Below are 12,116 nucleotides of genomic sequence, written 5' to 3'. Positions count from 1 at the left end.
CAGACCCCAGTAGTGAGATTTTATTGGGTCGTTGTTGTTTATTAGAAGGAATTAAACTCGCTCACTAAAACATGTTTACATGATCTAATAGTTGAAAATGGAAGTGGCTGAAATTGACAGAACGCTTCCACGTTTGAGTTGTAGAAATTAAATCTTCCTTTTCTATTCATATTTTTCCAAAATCTTTCAGAAATATTTTTAAAAATAAACTTTCAACTGAGAAAATAAACGCAAACTCTTCAAACTGCGAGAGATCATAAGAAAGAAAATAGCCAAAAAATTGCCTAGCACTACAAATTTGTTCCTTTTGCTATATTGAAAGGTCATTCAGCTCTGTAGAGTTGAAATTTACGCAACATTTCAAGAGAAAGTTGGAAAACACACCCAAAAAAAATAAAAATAAAAATAAAAATTGTGAATTAGTCTTCAAGTAGATGCTTGTTCTACATTCTTATATAGCTTAGCATCAATTACTCAATTCATATCCTTTCCCATCAACCTTCATTTAGAACATATTATCGTTTTCTTCTGACTCTTTAGCTACTTATTCCTATCTCTTTCTTATAACATATTTCTGGTAATTTTCCCAACATTTTTCTACGTACCACTTTTGTTTCTTTGGTTCTTCAATTTACAAAATCCCAATAACGGAAATTTCTTTAATCTCCAAATGAATTTTCAGGTCTAAAGAGCAATCCACTGTTATTATTGGTAAGTCACACAAGACTCAATCTGATCCATTACGTTAATTTCTTTTCTTTTCGGAAATAACATCTCTGTCCTTCCGGGTAGGGGTAGAGGTAAGGCTCTTACCTCCCCGATCCCACTTGTGGAAAACTACTGGATTTTTTGTTGTTGTTTAGCTAATTTTCTGTTACGCGGGAGAAATACTATGTCATTTTTCAAGAATCTGTGGTTCCTTAATTTTTTTATTTTATTAGTCGTCTAGTAGAATTAGCGAAAAATAAAATATATAATAGAAGAAAAATGTACATAAACTACGCATTAATTAACTTGTTAGAATTAGCTATTAAGGGTTAATTAGTCATGATAGTAAGCTAGCATTGGGTCCATTGTTTGTTAGGAGTCTGTTTAAATTTGTTAGAAATCTATAAATCTATATATCGGTCGATTATTTTCGCGCGAAAATGCAATTAAAGAATACAAATAAAATAAAAGAAAGTCGTAAACCAAAATGTACTAATGGTCTAGTGGTAGAATAGTATTTTTAATTGCATAATTAAAAATATCGACCGACTTCGGTCGGTTTTTTCGGCAGATTTTTTCTTTTTGGGTCGTTTGTGAAATTTAATTGACCGACCGAAATCAGTCGAAAATTGCAACCGACTTCGATAGCTGTTTATTACCGACTAGCCTAATTTCGATGGATTAAAGTCATCGGTTGAAAATCAGTCGGTTTTTCTAGTTTTCCGATCGATTTCGGTCGGTATTTCTAGACGATTTTAGGCAATTTTCTAATAGCGAGAGAAACTATTTTTTTTAATATTAGAGATGGAAACATGTTCAAATAGAATTAATATCTCGCTTAGCTTGAAATTGAGTTGTAATTGTTGTTGTTTTGGCTTTACTCGTACTGTGTTTCCTGAAGTATAGTATAATTGTGGTACCAATAATATATAGAGGGAAGGAAGCTTCTTTTCTTTGTTTTCACCACCGTACTGTAACCACATTCTGATGTTAGGGAATTGACTGATCCAACCAAAGTGGCACACCAAAAACTCTTCACTTTCATGCACGTCTGTTCTTTCTTCTTTATTACTCTTCATCAGGGACGGCGCTAGAAGTTCGTATTCGAGTTCGGTCGAACCTAGTAACTTTTGTTCATCAATATATTTGCATTAAAAAGTTCATTAAATATATGTAAATATTGAATTTAGAACCCAGCTAGTTGTACTTGAAGCCGTCGTTTTAAAATTTAGAACTCATAAAGTTAAAACCCTAGCTCCGCCTCTACTCTTCACGTACATAAAACCAAAAAGAAATACAAGCTTGGCAATAACAGGTGTTGCTGTTAAAAAGTACCAAGATATTAGGTTGTGATTAATTATTTTAGTCATGTTAGTGTGTTTACTTTAAGTTTTATAGTTTTCTAGGAGTCTTTTAGTATTGCTATATATATATATATATATATATATATATATATATTTTGATAAGAAAGTGTGAAAGTTGAAAATCAGCGAAAATTAATTATAAAGGTAGTAGGGAATCAAGCGTCTTTCCTTTCATCCCAGTAGTGGTAGTGTTATTCTTATATATCCGTAAAATTTTGATTTCTATTACTATTTGGCGATGTGATTTTTTCGGTTTTACTATATATTATCTTGTTGTGGTTATTATTTCTTTGACTTTTTCACTACTGCATATCTTTTGTATATAATGTTGTGATTATGCATGTTTGTTTTGAGCCAAAGATCTATCTGAAATAACCTCTCTACCTGCATAAGGTAGGGATAAGGTTGCACAGGGCCGAAGGTATATAACCCTAAGTGAGGTCAACTGACCACCATTCGTTGAAAAATTAGACGGTATATATAGGTAAAATATAAGATTTTAATGGTATATAACATATATTGAACACCCTTTATCGAGGATTGTTTTTTTACTTATTTCAAGTTTGAATACCCTAAATGAAATTCCTGTCTTAGCCACTGGCTGCATACTCTATAATGTCCCACACTCTACTTGTGGATTATACTATATATATATTGTTATTATTATTATTGTTGCATAGATTAATTATATATATATGCCACTGAAATACCGAGAACGTCTAGTTAGTACTTTTTACTTTTATTTTGTATAATATTGAATGAGAAAAGTGCTTAAATAAAGCGACTTAATATATAAGGACTCATATAACCTATAATAACTTGCTTGGATATATTGTGGCATAGTTGATTGTTCCATTATTTCATTTTTTTCTTACTGTGAAATTTTCTTTCTTTTTGATAAGTTTTCTCCCATTTCTTTTTTCCTTACAAGAGAGTTCCATACAACTTGTAGAATAAAAATAACACTTTGATCATCTTCTTTTTCCTTTTTTTTTTCAGAGTCTATATATAATCAGAGAAAAAGATAGCAAGAAATGGTGACCATAAAGAATTTTTTCAAGAAGGCTTCTTCAGATGAAAACAAAGAAAAACTGCTGCCAAATGATTATGATGAAAGAAAAGGCTGCTGCAATTGTTTCAGTCCATTGAATGATAAGTTTACAAGTTTTTTCAACAATTTACAAGATTTTGCTAAGAAAGCAATCGAGATGGGTCGCAACGATCCTCGAAAAATTATTTTTTCCTTGAAAATGGGATTTGCTTTATCTTTTGTGTCTCTTCTCATTTTTTGGAAGAAACCTAATGATATTGCTCAGTTCGCAATTTGGGCAATCTTAACAGTTCTTGTTATGTTTGAGTTCAGCATAGGTAAAAACTTTTAGCATCCCTCTCTTGTTTTTGCTTGCTTCTTTAATTTAATTACCGTGATTAATTTAGTCACTCGTTTAATTATATGATGGTGTTTGACTGGGTACAAAGTTTAAGAAATAAAAAAAGACTTTTGAAGCTTGTAATTTCTAATGAGCCATAGATATTTGTGTAGTTATAAATCATCTTATTAAAGGTAAATCAACATTTTAAAGTTAAATTATCACTAAATATAGAAAATAATTAATATTCTTTTTGGGATGGATTAAAAAGGAAAAAGTCACATATATATACATTGACAATAGAATGAATTTTTTACACCATCATTGTGATTTGATCTATTAGTAATAGGTTAATTACCATGTATCTTAGATTATTAATGAATAATACTAAATAAAGTTATTTGATAGTGTAAAATTTTTCACACCATTAGTAGATAGAATTTTAACTAATTTACTATGAGTTTATGTTTTCTGCGCATTAAAAGGGTAAAAGTTTCATATGCATAGGTAAATATTTATACAAATATTAATTGATAATCTAGTAAAAATGGTGTATATATATATATAACCTGCTATAAAATGTTAAGTTACACGAATAACATAAAAAATCTTTACATCGTTTTACTGTAGCCAATAAGTATTAATTTGCTGATATAGTTACCCTTTTCACCCTTTTGTTTTGTGCAGGAGCAACCTTAATTAAAGGATTTAATCGTGGTTTGGGGACATTTTGTGCTGGGATGCTTGCCTTCATCTTTGCTCAATTAGCATTGTGGGCTGGAGAAAGGGAAAGAGTTGTAATTGTTGTGAGCATTTTTATCGTAGGTAACTTTCTATTACCATAAAATCCTCACATTCCAAATTTTGTCTTAAAATCCGTCCGAATTTATGTGATAGCAGTTCGGATTTCAAGAGTCAAACTTTTTCATTTTGACTACGTATTTAGATATGAGAACTTTAAGTTTTTTGAAATAAAATTTACATATTTGAAAACTACAGTAAAAGTTATTATAAGTCATAATAATTAGTAGTTCAAAAATACTCAAAAGGCATATGAAAAAATTACGATCAAAGAAAAAACTTATTTGACTCTTGATATTTGAATAGCGTCATATAAATTGGGATAGAGGATAACGTAATTCGTCTCATCTATTATTTTCTTGTTTTCCTGACAGCATTTTTTGGATCATACTTGAAGCTATACCCAACAATGGCACCATATGAATATGGATATCGAGTGTTTATCTTGACGTATTGTATCCTAATTGTGGCTGGAAACAGGACTAGAGAGTACAATGTGGCAATTTGTACTCGTTTGGCACTGATTGCTCTTGGTGCTGGTATTTGCTTGTTGATTAATATAAGTATTTACCCCATCTGGTCTGGTGAAGATTTGCATCGTTTGGTGGTTAAGAATTTCATGGATCTTGCAAATTCTTTGGAAGGTGAGACAATATTTAAGCGTATTTTCGTACTTCGTATGGTTCATATATTATATTTTTATGGTCTTGCACGTCTCGTTAAAGAGACATTTATACAGTCTAATCATAAAAGTATTTGTCTAAAATATTCTTTACCTTTCTCTTATTCATCTCAGTCGATTGGCCGTACTTTCATTAATTGAAACAGTAAGGGTAGATTTGGAAAAATATATAAATAACTTGTTATTTTTCCAAAATGTTAAATATTTTGGACCACAGAAAGCATTTAAGGTGGACAACTTACATTTATATTTCTCTAATTTTTGACCAATAAAATTGCTAATTATAACAAGTTGAATCCATGAAATTTTGAACAGGTTGTATCAATGGGTACTTAAGTTGTGTTGAGCATGATAGAGATGCAAATGACTCAGAATATAACGGTTACAAATCTGTCATAGAATCCACAGGACGAGAACAAACATTGGTACGTAGATATTATGTTGTAACGTTTATGTATCTACTCATTTATGTTGCTTGGGCTCTCGAAAAATGTTGTCGCACTCGTATGAAATCCTCCAGAAATACACTAATGTTAGAAGATCCGGCACTCACTCCATTGCCGTTTTAAAGAGTCCGAGAAATATAACTTGTTGCTCATGAATTTACTTAGAAGAAATCGTGACATTTTGCACTTGATCAATATTTTGAACAGCTTGGATTTGCTATTTGGGAGCCACCTCATGGGCGTTATAGAATGCACAAGAATCTGTGGAGAGACTTTGTTAAATTAAGCAGTGCATTGAGGCATTGTGCATTCATGGTTATGGCATTGCATGGATGTATCCAATCAGAAATCCAGGTTTTAACTGAAATAATGTTTATGCTATTTTACCATGTTAAAAACAAATTGTTTACTTCATTGTTTAGGTTCTCAAATTAGGTTTATTATAGATGGTTATTTATTGTTATAAGTCATCTTAACCTAATAATCTAACTTTTTTTGTGTACATCGTGAGTATACAGAAGTTAAACTCTTAACATTTTGATTTAACTTATATATACACATAATCTAGACTTATAGGGGATCCTTAGCGTAACTGGTAAAATTGCTGCTATGACCAGGAGGTCACGAGTTCGAGCCGTGAAAATAGACTCTTGCAGAAATGCAGGGTAAGGCTGCGTACGATAAACCCTTGTGGTTCGGACGGCCTTCCCCGGACCCCGCGCATAGCGGGAGCTTAGTACACCAAACTGCCCTATACACATCATCTAAACAACTTTTACACTATCCTTGTATTTTAACAAGTTATCGCAGGTTATTAACCTATATGCAAGTACAATTTAAATAATTTTTACACTATCAGTATATTTTAACAAGTTATTTACTGTAATATTGTTTAGGTTATATCAGATTAGAATTACTATATATAGTCAGTTACCTATTGTTGTAGGTCATCCTAATCTGATCGTACAGATATTAAATTCTCATTTTTGCAGTCGCCACCAGAGAAGAGGAAAGTATTCCGTAATGAGCTAAAGAGGGTTGGTGCAAATGCTGCAAAAGTTTTACGTGAGCTAGGAACAAAGTTAGAAAAATTGGAAATGCTAGATAGTCATGGAAATATTCTAAAAGAAGTGCACGAGACAGCTCAACAACTACAGAAGAAAATAGACCATAAATCATATATTTTGGTCAATTCAAAGAGTTGGGAAATTGGAAAACCAAACATTAATCATGAAGATTCTTCAAGTGAAAATGGTAGTGAAAATTTGCCATTAAGTTCTCGATCTCGATCACTAAGTGAAACAGCCATTGACATAAGTTCATTACAAGCAAATTGGCCACAATTGGCAAAAGAATCGTCTGAATTTAGAAACTCATCATTTAGAAAGCAAAATCAATGGCCTTCACGTCTTTCACTTGCTGATGGTGATATTGCTGATACATGTGAAATGGAAACTTACTTAAGTGCGAGTTCTTTGTCTTTGGCTACTTTTGCTTCACTACTTATTGAATTTGTTGCAAGGCTTCAGAATGTGGTTGATAACTTTGAAGAATTAAGTCAAAGGGCAGAGTTCAAAGAGCCAGATGTTATCATCCCACCTAGTGCAATAAAGAGTTAAAGAATTAATTATTAATCATGTCAATGTGATCTAATTCAAGTTGTGAGTTTTTTGAAGATTCAATTTGTGTGAAATGAAAAGGTAAGAGATAGTCATTTGTTTGTTGTGTGAGGAGGAAAGGAAATAGAAAAATGAACATTTGTATATTGGTGTATGGAGTATCTCTTGCATCATGAATAGATAGGGGTGTTCGTCGGTCAAGGAACAGTACAATATTTAGATATTTTGGTTCGATATTTTCGGTATTCGATTTCTTAAAATCTATACCAATATCGTATCTAATTAAATTCAGTATAGTTCGACTTTTATTCTTCTGGTTTCGGTTTATTCGGTCTGGTAACTTCGATTTGTTCGGCTCGATTATTAACTAGTGCATAAAGCCATATATTATAATTGTCTACCTGTAAAATAGTACAGTTGAATTTATACGTGGTTTATAGATAAGAGAATTGATTTGATCCCAAAATGATAAATAAATTAAATAAAATGCAAGACTTCGCGTTGAAAATTGAGATGAGATAGCAGATAGCTTGGTTCTGGGAACAGAGCTTTCGAAGACAGTAGTAATAACAATAAGCGAGAATAAAATATTATTGAGCTTAGAATAATGTGTATAGCATAAGTTTTTTAGAAAATTCATATCCCTCCAGTGGTTGTTGGAATACCTATTTATAGTGGCACATAGGGAATAAGATCCTAGGATCAAGCCCCTTTTAAATAATAATTATGGGGGCCATTGAAGAATGTGCAACGACAGACTATGAATGCTATATTCTCTATAACAAACCATGTACTTAATACTGTAGAATATTCTTCATTAAATGTCACCGGGTGACAGACATTCATTTGTCTTTATGATTAACATTCTCTTCGGGGGCTTTCCTGTGCGAGCTGAGACTGCTTCCCCCGGTTTTGACTTCACCTGTCTCGCTTTCCATTTATCTCTGGTTCTATGTGTCGCTCTATTATACGAGCATTTAATATGAATCGATTTTACCCTGTACAGATAGTCTCCCAACTTTCCGGTTGCACATCCTTGTATTATCGGGAAGTTGGTAAATATACCTTTCCTGGCGGAAAATTTACTGACTCCCTCTGAAAAGTTTTTGACGCTTGATTAGATGCACGTCTCTCCGCATTTAATGTCCCGAATATGCGATTTACTGACTCCCTCTGAAAAGTTTTTGATGCTTGAGTAAATGCACGTCTCTCCGCATTTAATGTCCCGAATATGCGTCATCCCACAATTCAGTAATACTTTTGCCGGTTCTCGAGGTAATCATGCCCACGATTTTAGCTGCCTATTCCTTTACTTATACGCTTCAGTCTTCTTCTCTTACACTTTATAATTTTTTCGAACTCTCTCAAACTTTCTTTACTCAACTCACTCTCTTTTTTAACCTCCTTCTTCAGAGAAAACCCATATTTCCTTTTGTTAACTATGGTCTCCTCTTCCAAAAATTTAAGTTCTTCAAAGAACAAAGAAAACACTAATGATGCTCCTCCTACAGTGAGCACTATTATCCCCAAAAAGCTTACCACGGCTAAGGACTTCGAAGAGAAGTTCCCTTCTGCTAACTCTTGCATATGGGTTGTTGGTGTATACGCTTCTTCCATCCGTCCTACTGGCATCCCTTCTGTGAAGAAAGAGTGTAGTTGCCATGATTTGAGCATCATCTCTCCTCACCTACTAGAGCGGGTGACTTTCCCTAAGAAGGGTTTTACGTACATTTACATGTATCCCTTTACTTTGGGCCCGTTTTCATTGAGCAGGTATTTGACTCTGTAATCTTGGAGTTTTACCTCGGTTATCATGTCTTCTTGGCACAGGTGAGCCCTTATGTGTGGAGGACGGGAGCCTGTCTTCGGTGGTTATGCCAAGATAAGGGGGACGAGCTCTCCCTGGCTCGATTGATGAACCTTTATTCCCCCAAGATTTTTCGTGGGGGAATAATAAACTTCAGCAAACGTGGTCATCATGCTTTTCTCACCAGCATGGATGACGATAACGACCATGGCTGGATGGAGCGGTTTGTTGTAGTTGCTACAAGGGATTTATCCCGGCACAACTCCTTCCTTTCCTGAATCATGGAATCGTACACGTAAGTTCAACGTTCATCCTTTCTTTCGGTTAAAGGTTGTCGCATGCTATCACTGATCCTTCTTTTCCTATTATTTCAGTAACTCAGTGTACGCCACCAAGGGTTAAAGGCTTCCAGAAAAATCTTGTATGTTACCACGCTTAAGACCCATTGGTGGAAAAAACTGGCCTTCAAATATGGGTGGAAGTTCAAAAATTGTGGTAAGTTGATTCTTGAGTTTATTTTGTTTTTTATCTTACATACAAGAAAACTAGCTAACTTCTCCTTCAATTGAATTCAGATCTTCCGCAAGGCTCTATTACTGTCCTCGAGGAGGACGTTTTGGATGATCCCGCAGATGCGGCGAGGTTGTTGTAGGAGGCATTCGCTCTAACGGGTGTCGTCGGACCTGCTTCCAGTATAGGTGCTTCCTCTCGGAGTCTTCGGCCCGAGAACATGTAACTAAAAAGGCGACGCTCATCTATGACCAAGGGAAAGAATAAAAAGATAAAGAGCGTCGCGCCTGAGCCAGTCGCAAATACTGTGGTGATTGATGATGATGGAGGAGCTAGTGATGAAGGGGCTACTCTACATAGAAGATGACCACCTTCATCAGTTCCACAGACTGCTAGATCTGTTAAGTTAGTTACATCAACTGAGGACGAAGTCCAAGCGCTTTGGAGAGAGTGTGATAGAGTGAAAGATGCCAACTCTCGCTTCGGGCCCTAGTTGTTATTCCCGGTACCATGAAGCTGGGTTCCAGGTCTTTTCCGTCTTCAGTTGGCGAACAACCAATAACTAGCACTGCTTCTCAACCTACAACGCCATCAATTTCTTCTCTTTTTTTGCCAATCATGCCTTCCCCACCAGCAACTTCTACATCATCTCCATCGGCCCCAAACCCGAGAGGAGGACGTCCCTCCTCCCCAGTCCCCAGTCCATGGGAATTTAAGGCATAACTATTCGCCTGCCCCCCTCCAAAGATCCTTAGAAGATGAGGAACGTTTCCCCCTCGGTCTCTACCGAGTGTCATCTACTGTCCTAGCTAGTGGAACTTGCTAATTGCGTGAAGCCTCTGGCTTCAGAGAAAGATAGGAATAAAATACAGTCTCTCTCGGGAGAGTGCATGGTAAACAATGTCATGCACAACGTAACAACAGTATGATATTTGTTACCTTTGATGTTCCTTGTATCTTTGATACGACAACAATTTTAATTTGAACTTTTTCTTTGCAGGATAACTGCCTTGCTTCCGAGGGCCTTCAAAGGTTGATCCTTGATAAAGAAAACTTCACATCTTAGTGGGATCAACTGTTGGCCGAGCGGGATCAAATTGTTGCTTGCCTCCTTACATTGGAAGCACAAGCTGTTGAGACCGTTGAGTTGGAGGCTCGGTTGTAGCAAAGCGAGCAAGAGGTGGTGACCCTCAGCTAAGAGGCTGCCCTGTTAAGGGTACAATTTGAAGAGGCCAAGGCAAAGTGGGTCGAGGTCTAAAATGTTATTCTTGCTGCTGCCGATTGCGAGGCTGCCTCTACTGAAAAACTAAATAATTTGGAGGTAGCCTTGAACTCCAAAGCTGAAGAAGCTACTGCTGCGGAAAAGCATGCCCGGTTGGAAGAGAGGTATAGAAAGGTTATAGAGCATAATAAAGTTTATAAATCCACTATCTGTGACCTTGATGTTAGCCTCCAGGCCGCTAGATCTGAGCGGAATAACCTTTCGACCGAGGTTGACCAGCTTAAGGAAGAATCTCGGCGCCGAGCGGCTTCTTTCATTGTTGAAAAAACATATTCTATGTATAGCATGAGGAGAAAAACCTTGGAAGAGGCCAAAGCAGACGTCATTGACTTTGATACCGAAATCGCCAAGGCCCTGTCATACCTCCTTTTTCACCTGCGCCCCGCAGGGACGTAGAGGGTGTTTTTCCAATTAAAGGACAATCGAAACGGGATTTTATTTAAAGATTCAGAATCGCCACTTGAGAGATTTATGGTGTCCCAAGTCACCGGTTGAATCCCGAATCGAGGAAAAGAAATGACTCTGTATTACAGTCCGCGAACCAGAAATCCGGATAAGGAATTCTGTTAACCCGGGAGAAGCTGTTAGGCATTCCCGAATTCCGTGGTTCTAGTACGGTCGCTCAAATGTCATATTCGGCTTATTCATCTGATTTAATACATGTTGAACTTATGTGCAAATTTTAATTTTTTACCGCTTTTATTATTTATTTTTTTAATGAGAATTGCAACGTCGTGAAAACACATCTCGAACCACGTCACATCAATGCACCCGTGGTTATTGACACATTTCAACTCCGTTGAGATTTGGATTTGGGTCACATAAATGTGCACTCGAGTTTAAGAAAGTACTTTATTAAAAGCGCGCCTAAAGTGGCTAGCGCGTTATTATTTTTGAGGAGAGCCGTGAAATTCATTAGACGGTCCGTCCCGAAATCTAAAGTATTTTAACGCAATATTTACTGAGGGCCCCGCAACTTCTGCGTTTTATTTGGCGGGGCTCGTCTCATTTGTTTTAAAAGGATATCCTAAAGCAAGCTATAATTTTCTACTTAACTTGTCTCTAATAATAAAAATAAAACCTAACTAATTGTTATTTTTTAAGGAGTACTACATCTAGACCTACAAACTCCAAACAGTCTGCGTGAGGGAATCATAGTTCAGGCCCAAACGGATATGCATGTCAGACCCGGGCCATTTATTTCGGCCCTAAAACTTACACTTTATGCAAAAGGGCTGTCGAGCCCCAGCCATCGAATTAATCAATGCTTCAGTTTAATGGTGCACAAATGTTCATCGAAAGTTTTTAAACTATCAAGTTTAATGAACTAACTCATCTTAACGAACAATTATTCGGATTTTTTTTTACCCCAGCCCTTATATATGCTAACCAAAATTACCAACTCGAGTTCATGTGTTTACCAGATTTAGAGTCGTTGTTCATGCTAGGAATTAACACGGGCAATCAAGGAAAAACTTTACTTTTGGAGGTGATTAGCTACTTTGCCATATTATTCGCGCAATTAGT

The 12,116-nt window shown here is 35.7% G+C and overlaps 1 protein-coding gene across 2 annotated transcripts; it reads left to right on the top strand.

Annotated features, from left to right (window-relative positions):
* Positions 1 to 513: 513 nt before the first annotated feature.
* LOC104213922 (aluminum-activated malate transporter 9-like) lies at positions 514 to 7,134 on the top strand. Of its 2 annotated transcripts, XM_009763487.2 has the most exons (8): positions 514 to 577; positions 683 to 711; positions 3,072 to 3,440; positions 4,130 to 4,267; positions 4,618 to 4,887; positions 5,241 to 5,350; positions 5,579 to 5,725; positions 6,364 to 7,134. In XM_009763487.2, the coding sequence occupies exons 3-8, from the start codon at positions 3,107 to 3,109 to the stop codon at positions 6,988 to 6,990; spliced, it is 1,626 nt and encodes a 541-aa protein (XP_009761789.1). In that variant the 5' UTR covers positions 514 to 577; positions 683 to 711; positions 3,072 to 3,106; the 3' UTR covers positions 6,991 to 7,134. The 2 variants fall into 2 exon arrangements, with proteins under 2 accessions (XP_009761789.1, XP_009761790.1); XM_009763488.2 differs by lacking the exons at positions 514 to 577; positions 683 to 711 and adding an exon at positions 2,783 to 2,794.
* Positions 7,135 to 12,116: the final 4,982 nt, after the last annotated feature.

This window comes from Nicotiana sylvestris, chromosome 10, assembly GCF_000393655.2.
Source record: "Nicotiana sylvestris chromosome 10, ASM39365v2, whole genome shotgun sequence".
NCBI classification, from domain to species: domain Eukaryota; kingdom Viridiplantae; phylum Streptophyta; class Magnoliopsida; order Solanales; family Solanaceae; genus Nicotiana; species Nicotiana sylvestris.
Note: the sequence above shows the minus strand (reverse complement) of the source record. Positions and strands in the feature narration are given on the sequence as shown.